This window comes from Hippopotamus amphibius, chromosome 2 (assembly GCF_030028045.1).
Source record: "Hippopotamus amphibius kiboko isolate mHipAmp2 chromosome 2, mHipAmp2.hap2, whole genome shotgun sequence".
NCBI classification, from domain to species: domain Eukaryota; kingdom Metazoa; phylum Chordata; class Mammalia; order Artiodactyla; family Hippopotamidae; genus Hippopotamus; species Hippopotamus amphibius.
This window is the reverse complement of record NC_080187.1, coordinates 174,630,873-174,645,455: the sequence shown is the minus strand read 5'-3', so window position 1 is coordinate 174,645,455 and position 14,583 is coordinate 174,630,873. Positions and strand designations below refer to the sequence as shown.

The window sequence follows — 14,583 nt, the reverse complement described above, 5'->3', positions numbered from 1 at the left end:
TAAGAGATTGATATAAACGCCTCCCCTTCACAGATAACTGGAGGAGGGAAGGAGGGTACAGCAAACTGTACTCATGGCTACACATGCCTCACCCTTTACCTAGGTAGTAACATCTCCCTTTAATTGGGGTTCTGGTACTGCTATGAGGGATTCTTTTAGCTGAAGTGTGAGTAGATGAACGTCAAAGGCTAAAATAAAAATATATTCTATCTCATCTTTTAGTAAAAATAGAGAACTAATAAGAAATATCCCCCACTTTTTGTAAATAAATTATTATACACATGTATGGATCTTTTTATACATCCGTCAAGTATAGTCAAAAAAGATCTTAGATTTTGATTTTTTCCTGTACCCATAAACTACTGTTGGGTATTCAGGAAAAAGTGGCTCTAAGTCTAACAGATCCCAAATTTTCAAGTGCTGGTTGATAACAACTCAAAGGCAGTTTCACGAAGTACACCAGCAGATTTTAGTTATGACATGCCACACTCATATTGTATAATACAGTGTTCACGGGGTAAGTGACAGATTGCTGGCAGGTCTACTTACTTCAACCACTCCTTGATGGGGTCAAGAGAGGCCACAGGAATGGCATTGATCATTGTCACTTTCTTGCTGTAGTCCTTGTAGACGATTACCATGTCAAAGTTCTTCAGGTGAAACTGGACCCGCTCAAAGTGAATCAGCTCCACTTCATCCAATGTCACCACAAAAGGTGGCTGTCCGGGAAGAACAGAATTGTTTTCATAAAAATACTTCCCACAAAGCACCAGCATTTTCGAACACTTTCAGGATCTAAAAATCACTACACAAAGGACAACTAAACTTTTTTGTTTGTTTGTTTTTCTGGGCAAAGACTGAAAGCAATACAACATACCAAGAAGCCCCACTAAAAGGATCTGCAAGATCAAAATCTTTCCTCAAGGAGAACACATTTAAGGAAATTATGTGAAGAAACTATCTTTACAAACTAAAGAGACTTTTAAAGAATCATTTGTTCAATAAGTTTTATATCTAAGATAAGTAAATATCAAAAAATGAAAATTCTAAGAAATAATAAGGACCTAGTTTTCAAAATGTCTACCCTCTTGCTTTCTTCTAACAATTTTCTTCCTAAAAAGAGGTCAGAAATACTCACCCATTCTGTAGCATTTACCAGCGCACTACTAGTGGGCTGAAGGAGGCAGGTACTCCTATAGGGAGCTCCATTAAATCTGAAAGACAATAAGAAACTCACATAAGATGGGGCTCACTGCAAGAGAAACTGGTGCTGCCACAACAGGTTTCTTTCCTTTTCTCATTCCAAACACAATCCCAGCATGGTCATTGGAGACTCATTTCCGGAGGGAGCCTCTCAGTCTTAGCCATTCACTCCAGCCCTTAAACATTTCGAAGAGGGAATGGATGTCCATAGGAAAAAGGACGTGATATGTCATGTTAAATTATTATTAAAGGAAGAATAATTTTTCTAAAGGCTGAAAAGAAGATGAGATATGTTACCCCAAGTCCCTAAAAGGCACTTCAAATTCCAGTTCCTCCTTAGTTAGAGCCTCTACTTTCTCAATAAAATTTTTAAAGGCTGTTTTCAGTTTGTGCCTCATTTCTCGTTCCATCTGCAGCAGAAAAAAAATACAAATTAACTACAGTTATCATTTTACTTGTTAATAGTAATCCCTTCAAAATGCATGAAGTGCTTTTGTAGTCCTTAATTCTGATAACTCTGATACTAACACGGATACTTTATTACAGGCCACTATAGCATTAACTGTAGAGCTGAGTCTGCAACTTAAATCTAATCCATAAGCCATCACACTACACCATTCCAGCAGATACTTGAGAAAGTCCTGCAGATAGTTCCAGGGGTTGTTTATAAAATGTAACAATTACTGAGCTCAGATCGTGCATCCTACCTCACTATGCTGCAGATAAAATACCAAATTTCACCTGCTCAGCATAAAGGTCATCTCGGTCATGCATATGCTGATGTTTCCCCAAATCTGTGGTGATCTCCCCCACTTCTGTGTAGAACTGCACGTCTGTGTGCCGCTTCTTCCCAAACATGATGGCATTCTGAGGGCACAAAGCAGAAAGAACAAGAAAGAAGTCATTAAACTTCTTTGAAAGTAGTCTACACCAGGGGTCCCCAACCCCCAGGATCTAATGCCTGATGATCTGAGGTGGAGCTGATGTAATAGAAATAAAGTGCACAATAAATGTAATGGATTTGAATCATCCTGAAACCATCCACCCCACCCCTCAGGGTCTTTGGAAAAATTGTCTTCCACAAAAACGGTCCCTGGTGCCCAAGAGGTTGGGGATTGCTGGTCTATACAATAGACAGGTAAGACAACAACAACAAAACGTGAAAATATTAAAATATCTATGCTGGAAACCACAGCACTTACTTAAAAACAGTTAAACCATCCCTGGTGTCATCATCAATAACGACATTTGGGAATATGAAAGAGTATAAATGTTTAAAAGTACTCCTGTTTATTAGAATGGACTTTGGAGATTATGTTGGTAATAAATTGTCTAAAGCAAAAATTTTCTATTTCAGAAACAGGAATTTGGAGAAGACCGTATATATTTTGGAGGTCATTTTATATCACACCAAAGGAACAAACATGCTTAGCACCTTCTAGATGTCAGGCACAGTGGACTTTTTTTTTTTTTTTTCTGTAATTTACTTGGGGGGGTACACCAAGTTCAATCATCTGTTTTTATACACATATCCCCGTATTCCCTCCCTCCCTCGACTCCCCCCCCCTCGAGTCCCCCCCACCCTCCCCACCCCAGTCCTCTAAGGCATCTTCCATCCTCGAGTTGGACTCCCTTTGTTATACAACAACTTCCCATTGGCTATCTATTTAACAGTTGGTACTATATATATGTCTGTGCTACTCTCTCGCTTCGTCTCAGCTTCCCCTTCACCCCTGCCCCCCCAAACCTCGAGTTCTCCAGTCCATTCTCTGCATCTGTGTCCTTGTTCTTGGCACAGTGGACTTTTATAAGCATTATTTTATTCAATCCTCTTGGTGATCTTATGTGTTAGGTGATATTTTTCACCACTATTTTAAAGGAAAGAGGGACATAGAAAGATCTTGCCCAAGAGCTCACAGCTAGTTGATAGAAAGATATACCTTGAGGTGAAAGTGCAACACAATAATCATTTCCCCGTCACACGGCTGGAACAAAGCGTGCTTGATGTTATTGTACAGGATATCAACTTTGTCTCCTCGGACAGACGTGAAGCGAAAACCTGGGGGGAAGAAAGGAAGCAGCTAAGTATCAAGGACCATCATCAGGTTAGGCCAAAAGTTACTGAATTCTTTTCTGGCTGATTTGAACAGGGTCAGAGGAAATGCCAAGAAGGTATAGAGCTTTCCTTTCCTTCTGGCCATACAGCAATGTCAAAGTAGATTCCTCCCAGCACCTCCCTGTCCTACTATATTATCTGATCTGTCATCCCTACAAATGTGCCCCCGAAGACAAAGCCCAGGCACCAGAGATTATCCATACCATTGACATGGGCCTCCAGTGAGCCTTGCATCCTCTTTTGGGCAATGTTCGGGCGAATGTACAGATCTTTCAGTTTGGGATTACTCCGGTTTAGATTGATCACCAGTGAGTCTTGTTTCACAATGCCCTAGGCAGAACGAAGATCAACATGAATTTTCACTTATCTTTCCATGTCCCCAAAGTCCCCATGTGTCCTTTTGCACAAAGGTGCTTTGTTGGTGTTCAGGCTCACCTCCTTCTCTTTCTCTTCTGCTTCCCGAGTCTTGTAACGTTTCTGCACTTCTTTTATAATTCGGAAAGCATTCTGAAGGTTCAAGGCTGGTACTGTCTGTTCTCCAGGTGCCTTCATATTTGAAGCTCGGTATGTACTGCAGAAAAGGGGAAGCACTTACGTAAGTTTCTATATCATGCCAGGTAACCTGCACCCATTACTATGTTTTGTAACTGGCTTACTATCTTTTAGGAGAAAAAGGTACCACTGAATGGTGAAACAATGTCTGGAAAGCTAGAAAAAACCTCCCTTTCTTCTCAAACAGAGAATGTTATAAATGGCTAATCTACTGGGTGGGGGAATCACACATATATTTCAAATCCAGCATAAAAAATAAAGACACTTCCCCAAATTATCTTATTCCACCTCAAGAATGAATAGACTACAATGTGGCACACGTTTAAGATTTTATCACCAAATATGTATAGTTAGGATAAAATACCTTCGTGAGAATTTAAACAAAACAGTACAAAGTTAGCAAGGTGATCCTAATCACGTGCCACTGAGGAAGGTGCTGCATTCACTGGGATGGAGGAGAACACAGCACAGAGAACAAGATGTTTCTGAGGGTAGCACTACTGCCAACAGGGATTTGGGGATGGCTGTTTTCCTGAGAACTCACATTTCCTTGACAAAAGTGGCTTCTGGGTTAGGAAAGATGTTGCCCTCATTCCTGCCTAGAGCACTGCCTGGGCAATAGAAGTTGATTCGCAAGTAAGTATAATCTCCTTCCACGGACATACTTATATTCTGTTCAAAGAAAGGAAAAGCATTAGCAAAATAAACAGATTTCTTTCCTAGATAAAGATCAGTAGCTATAGAGATGCTAAAATTAAGTTGGTAGTTACTAGTTATTAAGCTGACTGCTAAACCTACCCTGGAATCCTTAATCTAAAACTAATAAACTACATATTTAGCTTATTTTTTTATATGACCAAATGTGTGTTGCCAAAAGAATCACTGAGTTCTCAAAGTTCTTTCTCTGTGCCACGTTTATGACAACAGGTTAAAAAATTCTTAAAGTTCAAAGAGAAACAGGCAAATTATGTTTCTACTCTAAATCATTTAACTTTCTCCAAAGTGCAAACTGGAAAGGAAAATGATAGCAGGAGATTAGGGAGAGGGGGAAAGTCAATAGCGTGAGAAAGAAAGTCAGAGAAAGGAAGTCAGAAGGAGCAGAGAGTGGGAGAGAGAATACAGGATACTCATCTATGGTAAGCACAATTATTTTAAGAAATTGTTTGGATGGAGCGTGATTCAACGTTAGTACCTTGATTGTGGCAATGTGAAAAGGCGTTGCAATGCCAAACACAGGCATTATTACAGTCTCGTATTTCTTATCAATATAGATCTTCATTTCCCGAATATGTGGTTCCTTAGGCATCAAAGATGGGTTTTTATAGGACACATTAGATTTACGAGCTCTGGAGTGGGAATAAAATGCTTTTGAGAAATTTCTGCAAATTACACATAACCCTGAAACAATCTTACTACTCCATGCAAACTCTTACTTCTGAATCTGCTGTTCCCCTTTCTGTTCAGTCAATCGCCTCTTTGCTTCCTCGTTGAGTTGAGCTGCCAGTTCTTTTTGATGTGCTCTTCGCTTCTCTTCTGCAGTCATCTCATTCTAGAGAAGGGAAAACCCAAGTTATCAGAATCTGTGAACCATGACAGATAGGAGATCAAAGTAGTTTTAATACAGTAAACTTACTCGTGTTCTTTCTGTAAGCAATGCTGCTCGGGAACCTCTTCCCAACAGGTCCTCGGCCTCATCTTTCTCCTCTTCCTCTTCTTCCTCATCCTCATTCTATGGGGAGGAAAAAAAATCATAATCAGAAATTCAGGTCTTAATTATTTTAGCCAATATTGTTTATCTTCTTCACTGTATCAAACTTCCTATGGCACTCATTTATCTTCTTCCTACCTTTAGAAAAATCCCCACATTCTTCACTTTCTTCTTCACAGAAGTGAGAACGGTCGCTGGGCCATCCTGGAATACAAGGAGGAAGTTAAACATCCTTAAGGGCATTTAAATGAAACACTTTCACTTTCTAACCCAGTAAATAGCTGGGCCATGCTTTGTACCTTACGGTACTAAAAACTTTTTAACAGCAAATAAAACCAGTTACCTTCCAACAAATAAAACCAGTTATCAAAAAAAAAAAAAAAAACCAGTTATCTTCCGAAACACACATTAGGAACTACAGTTTGAGAGGCAACATTGGGATAATGATTCAGAATACGGGCTTGATTTGAAACCTGGCTCAATCACTTTCTAGCTCTGTGACATTTGGCTAGTTACTTATACTTCTCTGTGCCTCAGTTTTTTTAATCTGCATACTTGGATAAAAGTATTTACTTCATAGGGTTATTATAAGGATTCAATGAATTAATGCATAGATGTGCTTAGCTTCTAATAAGAACACTTAAATACTGGCTATTATTACGAATCGGTTCCTGCTTAGTGAAAGAAACCAGTCACAAAAGACCCCAAATGTCCAGAAAAGGCAAATCCTTAGAGACAGAAAGTCACTTCCTAGGCCCAGGGGGAAATGGGGAGTGACTGCTAATGGGCACAGGGTTTCTCTCTGAGGTGATAAAAATGTTCTAAAGTTAGATGGCAGCGATAGTTGCATAACTGTGAATATACTAAAAATCACTAAATTGTACACTAATTGTACGGTATGTAAACTGTAGCTCAATAAAGCTGTTAAAAAAAATCAGTTCCATTATTAGAATCAGTTTCTGATATTATCATAATCAAAGTTCAAGCTATGATGTAATAAAGAGTTTGGCTTAAACAATCTCTATTCCTAGCTGTATTAAGTCAGGTTATCACAGGGATCTCTCCTTCACCTTAGCTAGCACTTAAATGATTAAAAACAAAAAAACAAAACAAAAAAACCAACCCACATAAAATAGATAAGCAATAAATAAGCAGTAAATAAGGATCTACTATGTAGCACAGGGAACTATATTCAACATCTTATAATAACTTATAATGGAAAATAATCTGGAAAAATATATATAACTGAATCACTTTGCTGTACACCTGAAACTAACACAATATTGTAAATCAACTATACTTCAACTTAAAAAAAAAAAGGTAAAGAAAAAACCACAGGGTAAAAAATGTGCTTCAAAAGTCAGTTCACTATGACATACATCAAAGCAAGATCCTTTTTGACCCACCTCCTAGAATCATGGAAATAAAATCAAGAATAAACAAATGGGACCTAATGAAACTTAAAAGCTTTTGAACAGCAAAAGAAACCATAAACAAGACAAGAAGGCAGCCCTCAGAATGGGAGAAAATACTTGCCAACGAAGCAACAGACAAAGGATTAATCTCCAAAACATACAAGTAGCTTACTACCAAAAAAGCAAATAACCCAACCCACAAATGGGTGGAAGACCTAAATAGACATTTTTCCAAAGAAGACATACAGATGGCCAACAAACACATGAAAAGATGCTCAACATCACTAATCATTAGAGAAATGCAAGTTAAAGCCACAATGAGGTATCACCTCACACCGATCAGAATGGCCATCATCAAAAAATCTGGAAACAATAAATGTTGGAGAGGGTGTGGAGAAAAAGGAACTCTCCTGCACTGTTGGTGGGAATGTAAGTTGGTACAGCTACTATGGAAAACAGTTTGGAGGTTCCTTAAAAAACTACAAATAGAACTACCATATGATCCAGTAATCCCACTACTGGGCATATACCCAGAGAAAACCATAATCCAAAAAGAAACATGTACCATAATGTTCATTGCAGCACTATTTACAATAGCCAGGACATGGAAGCAACCTAAATGTCCATCAGCAAATGAATGGATAAAGAAGATGTGGTATATATATACAATGGAATATTACTCAGCCATAGAAAGGAATGAAATGGAGCTATAGGTAATGAGGTGGATGGACCTAGAGTCTGTCATACAGAGTGAAGTAAGCCAGAAAGAGAAAAACAAATATTGTATGCTAACTCATATACACGGAATCTTAAAGAAAAAAAAAAAGGTACTGATGAACCCAGTGACAGGACAAGAATAAGGATGCAGATGCAGAGAATGGACTGGAGGACACGGGGTTGGGGGGGTGGGGGGTGAAGGGGAAGCTGGGACAAAGTGAGAGAGTAGCACAGACATATATACACTACCAGCTATAAAAGAGCTAGTGGGAAGCTGCTGTATAACAAAGGGAGATCAATTCGATGATGGGTGATGCCTTAGAGGGCCAGGACAAGGAGGGTAGGGGGGAGTCACAGGAGGGAGGGGATATGGGGGTATGTGTATAAATACAGCTGACTCACTTTGGTGTACCTCATAAGCTGGTACAAGAGTGTAAAGTAATTATAGTCCAATAAAGAGCTTAAAAAAAAAAAAAGTCAGTTCATGGCCACTCAAAGTGGAAGAAGCAATACACACCTCATCCACAAGCACTGTGTCACCAATGAACAGGGCATATGTTTTCTCTTCTGGCTTCTTCCCTTCCTTGTTAGTCAGGTCTGAGAATCCCAAATTGATGCTGAAAACCATTCCTAAAAGAGCAAAACAGGAATTAGTCAATGACTGTGAAAGGATGGAGAAGGATGATTTTATACAGAATAAAGGGAGATGAAGCTAAAGGAGAGTATTAAAAAGTCTTTCTATTGTATGCATGTAAAACTCACCCTTCTTCAGTTTGTACTGATTTTTACTATTAATTACTAAAGAGCCTTCACGGAATTCAATGCCCATTCCAAACCTAAAAAAAGAATGAAGAGAAACTTCAACAGTAGGATAAAAAACCTCTAACCTGAGTCAAGTACTATATATCCTATTTCAATTTTCAAGATAAGGCAGGCAAAAATGCTGAGTGATTTGCCACTACTGATCAGTCAGTTATGGAAGAAGATTTGAGGAGAGTCTTTGGGTTAATATATTGAAAATGACTTCCTTTTAAAAAAAATAAATTGTTTATTTATTGGCTGCATTGGGTCTTCATGTGCTGCACATGGGCTTTCTCTAGTTGGCAGCAAGCGGGGGCTACTCTTCATTGCGGTGTGTGGACTTCTCACTGTGGTGACTTCTCTTGTTGCAGAGCACGGGCTCCAGGCATGTAGGTTTCAGTAGTTGTGGCTCCTGGGCTCTAGAGCACAGGCTCAGTAGTAGTGGTGCACAGTCTAGTTGCTCCACAACATGTGGGATCTTCCTGGACCAGGGATTGAACCCATGTCCCCTGCATTAGTGGATTTTTAACCACTGCACCACCAGGGAAGTCCCAAAAATGACTTCCTAATTAAGTACTGCATGTAACACTATATAAAAGCCTTCTTTATTTCATCTTATTCACTGATATTTAAATTTTAATCTACCATGAAATCAAGTTAGGAGTTTTCCTATAAACAACTTGGCAGAGTTGTTAAAGGGCACATTACCAAGAATGTATAATAACTGGATTAAGTGAGGAATTTTTAAAAGAATATTGATAACTGGATCCATAAGTCACCTAGGCCAAGACTTGGTATAGGTCAATGTATTTCCTCTTGTCCATCAGAGAAGTCCAGAAATCAATGATATACCCCAACTAGTTTCCATCTACAGAGAGAGCCTAGAGCTTTTGCTTCTCAAATATCTTTGGTTCTATAAGATATTATTAGGTATTTCTAGGTGTTCAATGGTCAAACACATTTGAGAAACACTGGATTAAATAAAAACTGAAAAAAGAATTTAAACAATAGGATATCTCAGAGTACTTAAATTGCAAATGTGAGCTGAGGTGTTCTAAGAAAGGAAATATAGTATGTAATGTCTCTTCACATTGTAATTTAAGGCTGTAACACCTATTGGCATCTACTACATTGGTCTGGAAAAATCTCCATCCTATCCCTGGGAGCAGAACTTAAATATTTCTCACATTATCTGATAACATAATGTGTCTCGCACACAATTAAGTTTAATAGTTCATAAATATTGGATGAATCATCTAAGAATATTCTGCCTGACTCTCAGTTATGAAAACTGACTCAGAGTGACAATGTACATCACAGCATCTTACCCTAGGTTTTTGGTAATTTTGTTCAGCAGCTCTGGCTTCTGCTTTTTAACCACATCCATGACTGTATTATATACATCACATATCTTCACACCTAATGACATGACAGACAGGGGACATTAAAGCATCTTTCAGGAAAAAAACTCCAAATCACGTTTTTAGTCAACATTTTTTTCACCTAGTAAGTCCCCTAAAGCAGGGTTTCTTAAAGCATAAAATAAGGAATACAGTTGCAGGAGTAGTAGGGCTTAGAAATGTACATTTTAAAGAACAATCCACCCAGACATTCTTTAATTACACTGCTTTCTAGAATCACTCCAGTGGGACTGTGGAACCCCAGCTGGTCTTTGTGAAATAATTTAAGAGTTGATAAACGGCATCACATTAAAGTTATTACACATTCAAAAAACAGGACTACTGAATGGGTGAATTACTGCTGGAAGAACTCCGGACTTAATTTTTCAGGGTCTAGGATATGAATACAAATATTTCAAAACAGAGTAATCCAGATACGGTAGCCTCATAGGGGTTTTTATTCTCATTAACTACCTAGGACTATAATTTCCAGCTGGATTTCTCAAGATCGACCTGAGGTATCATATGGTGTCTGGAAGCTCTGGGAAACATGAGTGGCCTTACAAAGCAGTTTAAAGGTGGTAAACATAAAGTCCCACTTAGCCAACTGGGAGTGAAGAGTCTCAAGGCAAAAGAGGTGTGAAGTGCTTTGCTTTTGAGGTAGGCAGTTGCTTGCTGTTAGTTCTGCTCTTACACTAAGATTCCTGGTATCCATTCAATATAGGATTACTACTACACAGTCTGTTGAGAGAGAAACTACTTCTCAGAAGTTTCTAAAGAAAAGTAATAAGGCCACGGTATTTTGTGAAGATCTGGACACAGAGGCCTAACCAGTCAGAGAGGTTTTTGTACACATCAGTATAAACCCAAAATAACCACTCTTGCATAAAAGAAAAGTATACTGAGGAACTAAATGCTAGGATGATTGGAGGTTAGTAAAATCTAATTCTATTTATAGTACAAGAGCCTCAGGGATAAAAACTCCCATCAATGCTACATTTTACATGAATTGTAAACCTTATCTAAGCCACCTTACCATGTCTTAGTTCCTTTAGCAGCTCCTCTTGAAGTTGAAGCAAAAAGTTGTAATTTTCTTGAACCTCCTGAGAAGGATCAACCATCAAAGTGCGAACAAGGTTGGAGCAGTAAGATTTGAAGCGAATACCCATGGCACAGGTAATGGACCCAAAATGCATGTGATTCTTGTCACTAGAGACCAAAGGAAGAAAGCATTTTGTTACACAAACTAGGAAAATCTTCAGTATCTCTAGCATACACATCTGTACTCACTACCTTTCCCTGCTACATCCCAAAGCTGAAGTGGAAAAATGACCTAAACTTCTTTTTTTTTTTTGAAAAACAAACCAGTTTATAAAAAGTTCTGGAGTAAATTTAATGACCAAAACTTTTAGGATAAAAATTGAGGAAAAACTTGTTGTATCCTAAATATGCAAAAGATATACTGAATTTTATTTATCATAGCCTAACAGCACAGTGGTAAGGCATCACCTTTCCACCAGTCCACCATGAATTCACTATGAATTAATCCAACCAACCAGGACAAACAGCATTCTTTACAGTATTTTTAAACATTCGAAGGGGAATTACATCATGATATATCTAGTAAGATTTTATTTTCTTTCAACATGTTTTGCATTTTTTCCCCAGCATTTTTAATCATCTGGAAAATGCTTACAGTCAAATACTCAAGTGAAAAATGAGTAACTATGTGAAATCAAATAAAAATGTGCATAGAATAAGACAAGAAGATAATGTAGAAGGCAGGCTAATGGTTGTTCTTTCTCCTCCTACTTTTTTGAATTCCCCAATGAGTCCAAGAAAAAAAACAGGCTCTGGTTGTTGTTATAATTTGAAATTCTCATACTTACCTCACCACACTGAACTTGAGGTTATAGTTGCCACCACTTTGTATGATAGGAGGGTAACACATTTCCACTGTAGAAGGGTCTGCCCCAGCTAGGTATTTTTTCTCTTCTATGGCCTTTTCCACAGACTCAGCCAGTTTGCTGTGTCGAACTTTCTGTAAGTACACCCAGAAATAAAATGATACTTACTAGAGGGTGGCAGGGGGTGCTGGGTTTTTGGACATTACCATTTGAAGACAACATATATCCTGATATCATATAGTATGCTATAGAAGTCTTATGAAGTGGTTTATGCATCAGATAACATACTGGTGTACATGCAGAGCAAATTCAGAGAATATGTGGAATTTACAGCTACTCAAGGAATTCTCAAGTAAAATACTGGGTAATCTCCAGAAATTATAGTGCAAGTTTATAGTTATTTTGAAAGAGAGTTGGCACAATTACACAACAACGTATGTATCAAAGGAAGCTAACACACACCAAAAAACACTGCATGGGAGGGACTTACTTCTGCTTCATTAAAACGGTAAAAAGACACCCCTCCCCCCATCATTTACCTCATCTGCATCAACTATTTCCATGACTCTTTCCTTGAAGAATTTGTTGAAGACCTCAGAGGTGATGCTGGCTGCTTTCTTCATTAGATTGAGCTCTCCATCCTCCTTTACAGCAATGGTATAGGCCACAACTGCACTGATGTCTATCTGCAATCAAAGTGATAAAACAGTTTCTAACCTGCAGATACAGAATTGCTAAAGAAACATTCTTCCCCCAATTCAAATATTATCAGTGATGATATTCGGTTATTTAGCAAACTACTCATCAGTAGTTTGCAGAATATCTAAATGCTCTCTTCTTGGACTGAATAAACATCTGAAAGAGCTCTTTTCCAGGTCACTGGTGTATTCTAAGAGGCATTAAACTAATGTTCCATTTAAAATGTAAATGCAAATGCCTCTCTCTTGAGGTTTCCGTAAAGGCTGAAGGAAGGTAGACAGGAAAGAAAAGAAAAACAGAGTTTTTTTTGGACAAAGAGATTTTCCTCAGTTTTCCTCTGGAGTAGCTGAACTCTCTCCTGAATGCCTCATTCCTGACTGAAATGGAAAACTGGCTTACTGCTCAGCGAAAGGGAATGAAAAATGGAAATGTGAATGACTATATAGCTTTCCCAAAACGAATTCTCTGCACTATCTGTTATGGAAGCTGTTCACAATTTTGTCTTCTCAACTCTCAATGTGCTTGTTTCCAAGAGTATTCTTACTTTGTCAAAGCCCTCTTTGTTGAGGCAGTCATTCCAGCTCTTCATGAACTCTCCTGGGAATTTGTCTTTGCTGAACACTCCAATCTTCTTGCCATTCTTGCTTTCTTTAATGGCTTCAATCATTTTATCAAAGCTGCTCTTATTGCTTTCATTCTATCAGTGCCACAGGGAGGAAAAGGGGTTTACTGTTAGAATTAGACATCTATGTTCTACTAATACTAGGCAGAGAATATTCTAAACTATAGAAAGAGTAAATTCTACTTCCCCTTCTACTAGACTACCTACTTCTTTAGGGCAGGTTGTAATACACCCAAAACGTAACACAAAATTTCTTTGGATATATTTATATGCTTAAGCGATATGACATATAAGCTGAGAAGACTATTCTTCTTCTTCATGAACAGCTAAGAAACTCAAATACAAAGGTGAATAATATTCTGAGAGGAAATCTTTGTCAGGTGGGCAGTATAACAAAAAGATTACATTTTCCTTAAGGATATTTGTTCTAATTAAGGTGCTCAGATGAAAATAAGTTGACAGTGCCCTCAAGAATGGATAAAGTTAGTGCTCACCAGAATTTCATAACCCATTTGTCTTACCGCTGAACTGATAGAGGACTATTGAACGCTTTTCTTTCTGAGTAACAAATGACAGCTAAATCTTCCCCTTGTATTTTTTAAATGCCTAGAAGGCTTTTTTGTTTACCACTTTTAAACATTCTTTCGCATTTATGACACAGTCTTTATTAGTTCTGACCTTTTCTCGTACGAGCAGTGTGATGGCAGGGGCTCCATTAGCATTCTCATTGCCCTTAGTGTTGGCAATCTGTTTCAAGAACTCCACTTTTTTCTTGCTGGCCATAAAGATGATTTTGTCATCACAGAAGACCATGATAGTATCAGTTAGTTCATAACCAAAGAGCCATGTCTATGGGAAAAGACAACAGTGTATACAGATACCAAAAAATGAATGTACTTACACAGAAATATTTATAAATTAATGTATCTGGAATTAACTTCAAAATAATCTTTGAGTGGGGGAAGCTGGATGTGGACTCAAATGAAAGGAGAATGGTCAGGAGTTGACAATTTATTGGATAATGGGTACAAGGAGTTCAATGTTTTCTTTTATCTTCTATTTGTTTGAAACATTCCATAATAAAGACCATCAAATCATTTGGATAATTTGTGTTTACAGTAGGTATATTACTGTTTAGTAGGAAAGAAACGCATAAAACAAGAGACACAGTAGCCCTTCAGGGAACTGTGCATTCTAGCTCCCCCGAAGATTGCTAGCTGCCTGTCAATCACTCAATTCCTCTCTCTCAAAGAGACCCAGGATTTTTAGCTGGACACATGCTCAGCACAAAGACTCTATTTCCCATCTTTTTTTGTAGCTAAGGATTACCATTAGATTAAATTTGGGCCAATAAGTTATAAGTAGCAGTATTCTATGGGACTTCAAGCAAGTCTCCTTAAAAAAGGAAGGCGGTCTCCCATTTTATTCCCTTTCTCCATTCTT

The 14,583-nt window shown here is 38.1% G+C and overlaps 1 protein-coding gene across 2 annotated transcripts in view; it reads right to left on the bottom strand.

Annotated features, from left to right (window-relative positions):
- Window positions 1-14,583, bottom strand: part of SUPT16H (SPT16 homolog, facilitates chromatin remodeling subunit) — a 38,960-nt gene that overhangs the window by 6,897 nt on the left and 17,480 nt on the right. For both annotated transcript variants that reach the window (XM_057721277.1, XM_057721276.1), the window contains exons 3-22: window positions 13,819-13,989; window positions 13,063-13,215; window positions 12,359-12,505; window positions 11,802-11,953; window positions 10,949-11,121; window positions 9,841-9,931; window positions 8,474-8,547; window positions 8,229-8,341; window positions 5,718-5,783; window positions 5,505-5,600; window positions 5,305-5,420; window positions 5,064-5,217; window positions 4,416-4,543; window positions 3,755-3,890; window positions 3,523-3,649; window positions 3,144-3,262; window positions 1,945-2,070; window positions 1,501-1,613; window positions 1,139-1,214; window positions 550-719 (exon numbers count right to left, since the gene is read on the bottom strand). In XM_057721277.1, the coding sequence (XP_057577260.1) occupies window positions 550-719; window positions 1,139-1,214; window positions 1,501-1,613; window positions 1,945-2,070; window positions 3,144-3,262; window positions 3,523-3,649; window positions 3,755-3,890; window positions 4,416-4,543; window positions 5,064-5,217; window positions 5,305-5,420; window positions 5,505-5,600; window positions 5,718-5,783; window positions 8,229-8,341; window positions 8,474-8,547; window positions 9,841-9,931; window positions 10,949-11,121; window positions 11,802-11,953; window positions 12,359-12,505; window positions 13,063-13,215; window positions 13,819-13,989 (2,501 nt within the window). The remainder of the gene's footprint in view (window positions 1-549; window positions 720-1,138; window positions 1,215-1,500; window positions 1,614-1,944; window positions 2,071-3,143; window positions 3,263-3,522; window positions 3,650-3,754; window positions 3,891-4,415; window positions 4,544-5,063; window positions 5,218-5,304; window positions 5,421-5,504; window positions 5,601-5,717; window positions 5,784-8,228; window positions 8,342-8,473; window positions 8,548-9,840; window positions 9,932-10,948; window positions 11,122-11,801; window positions 11,954-12,358; window positions 12,506-13,062; window positions 13,216-13,818; window positions 13,990-14,583) is intronic.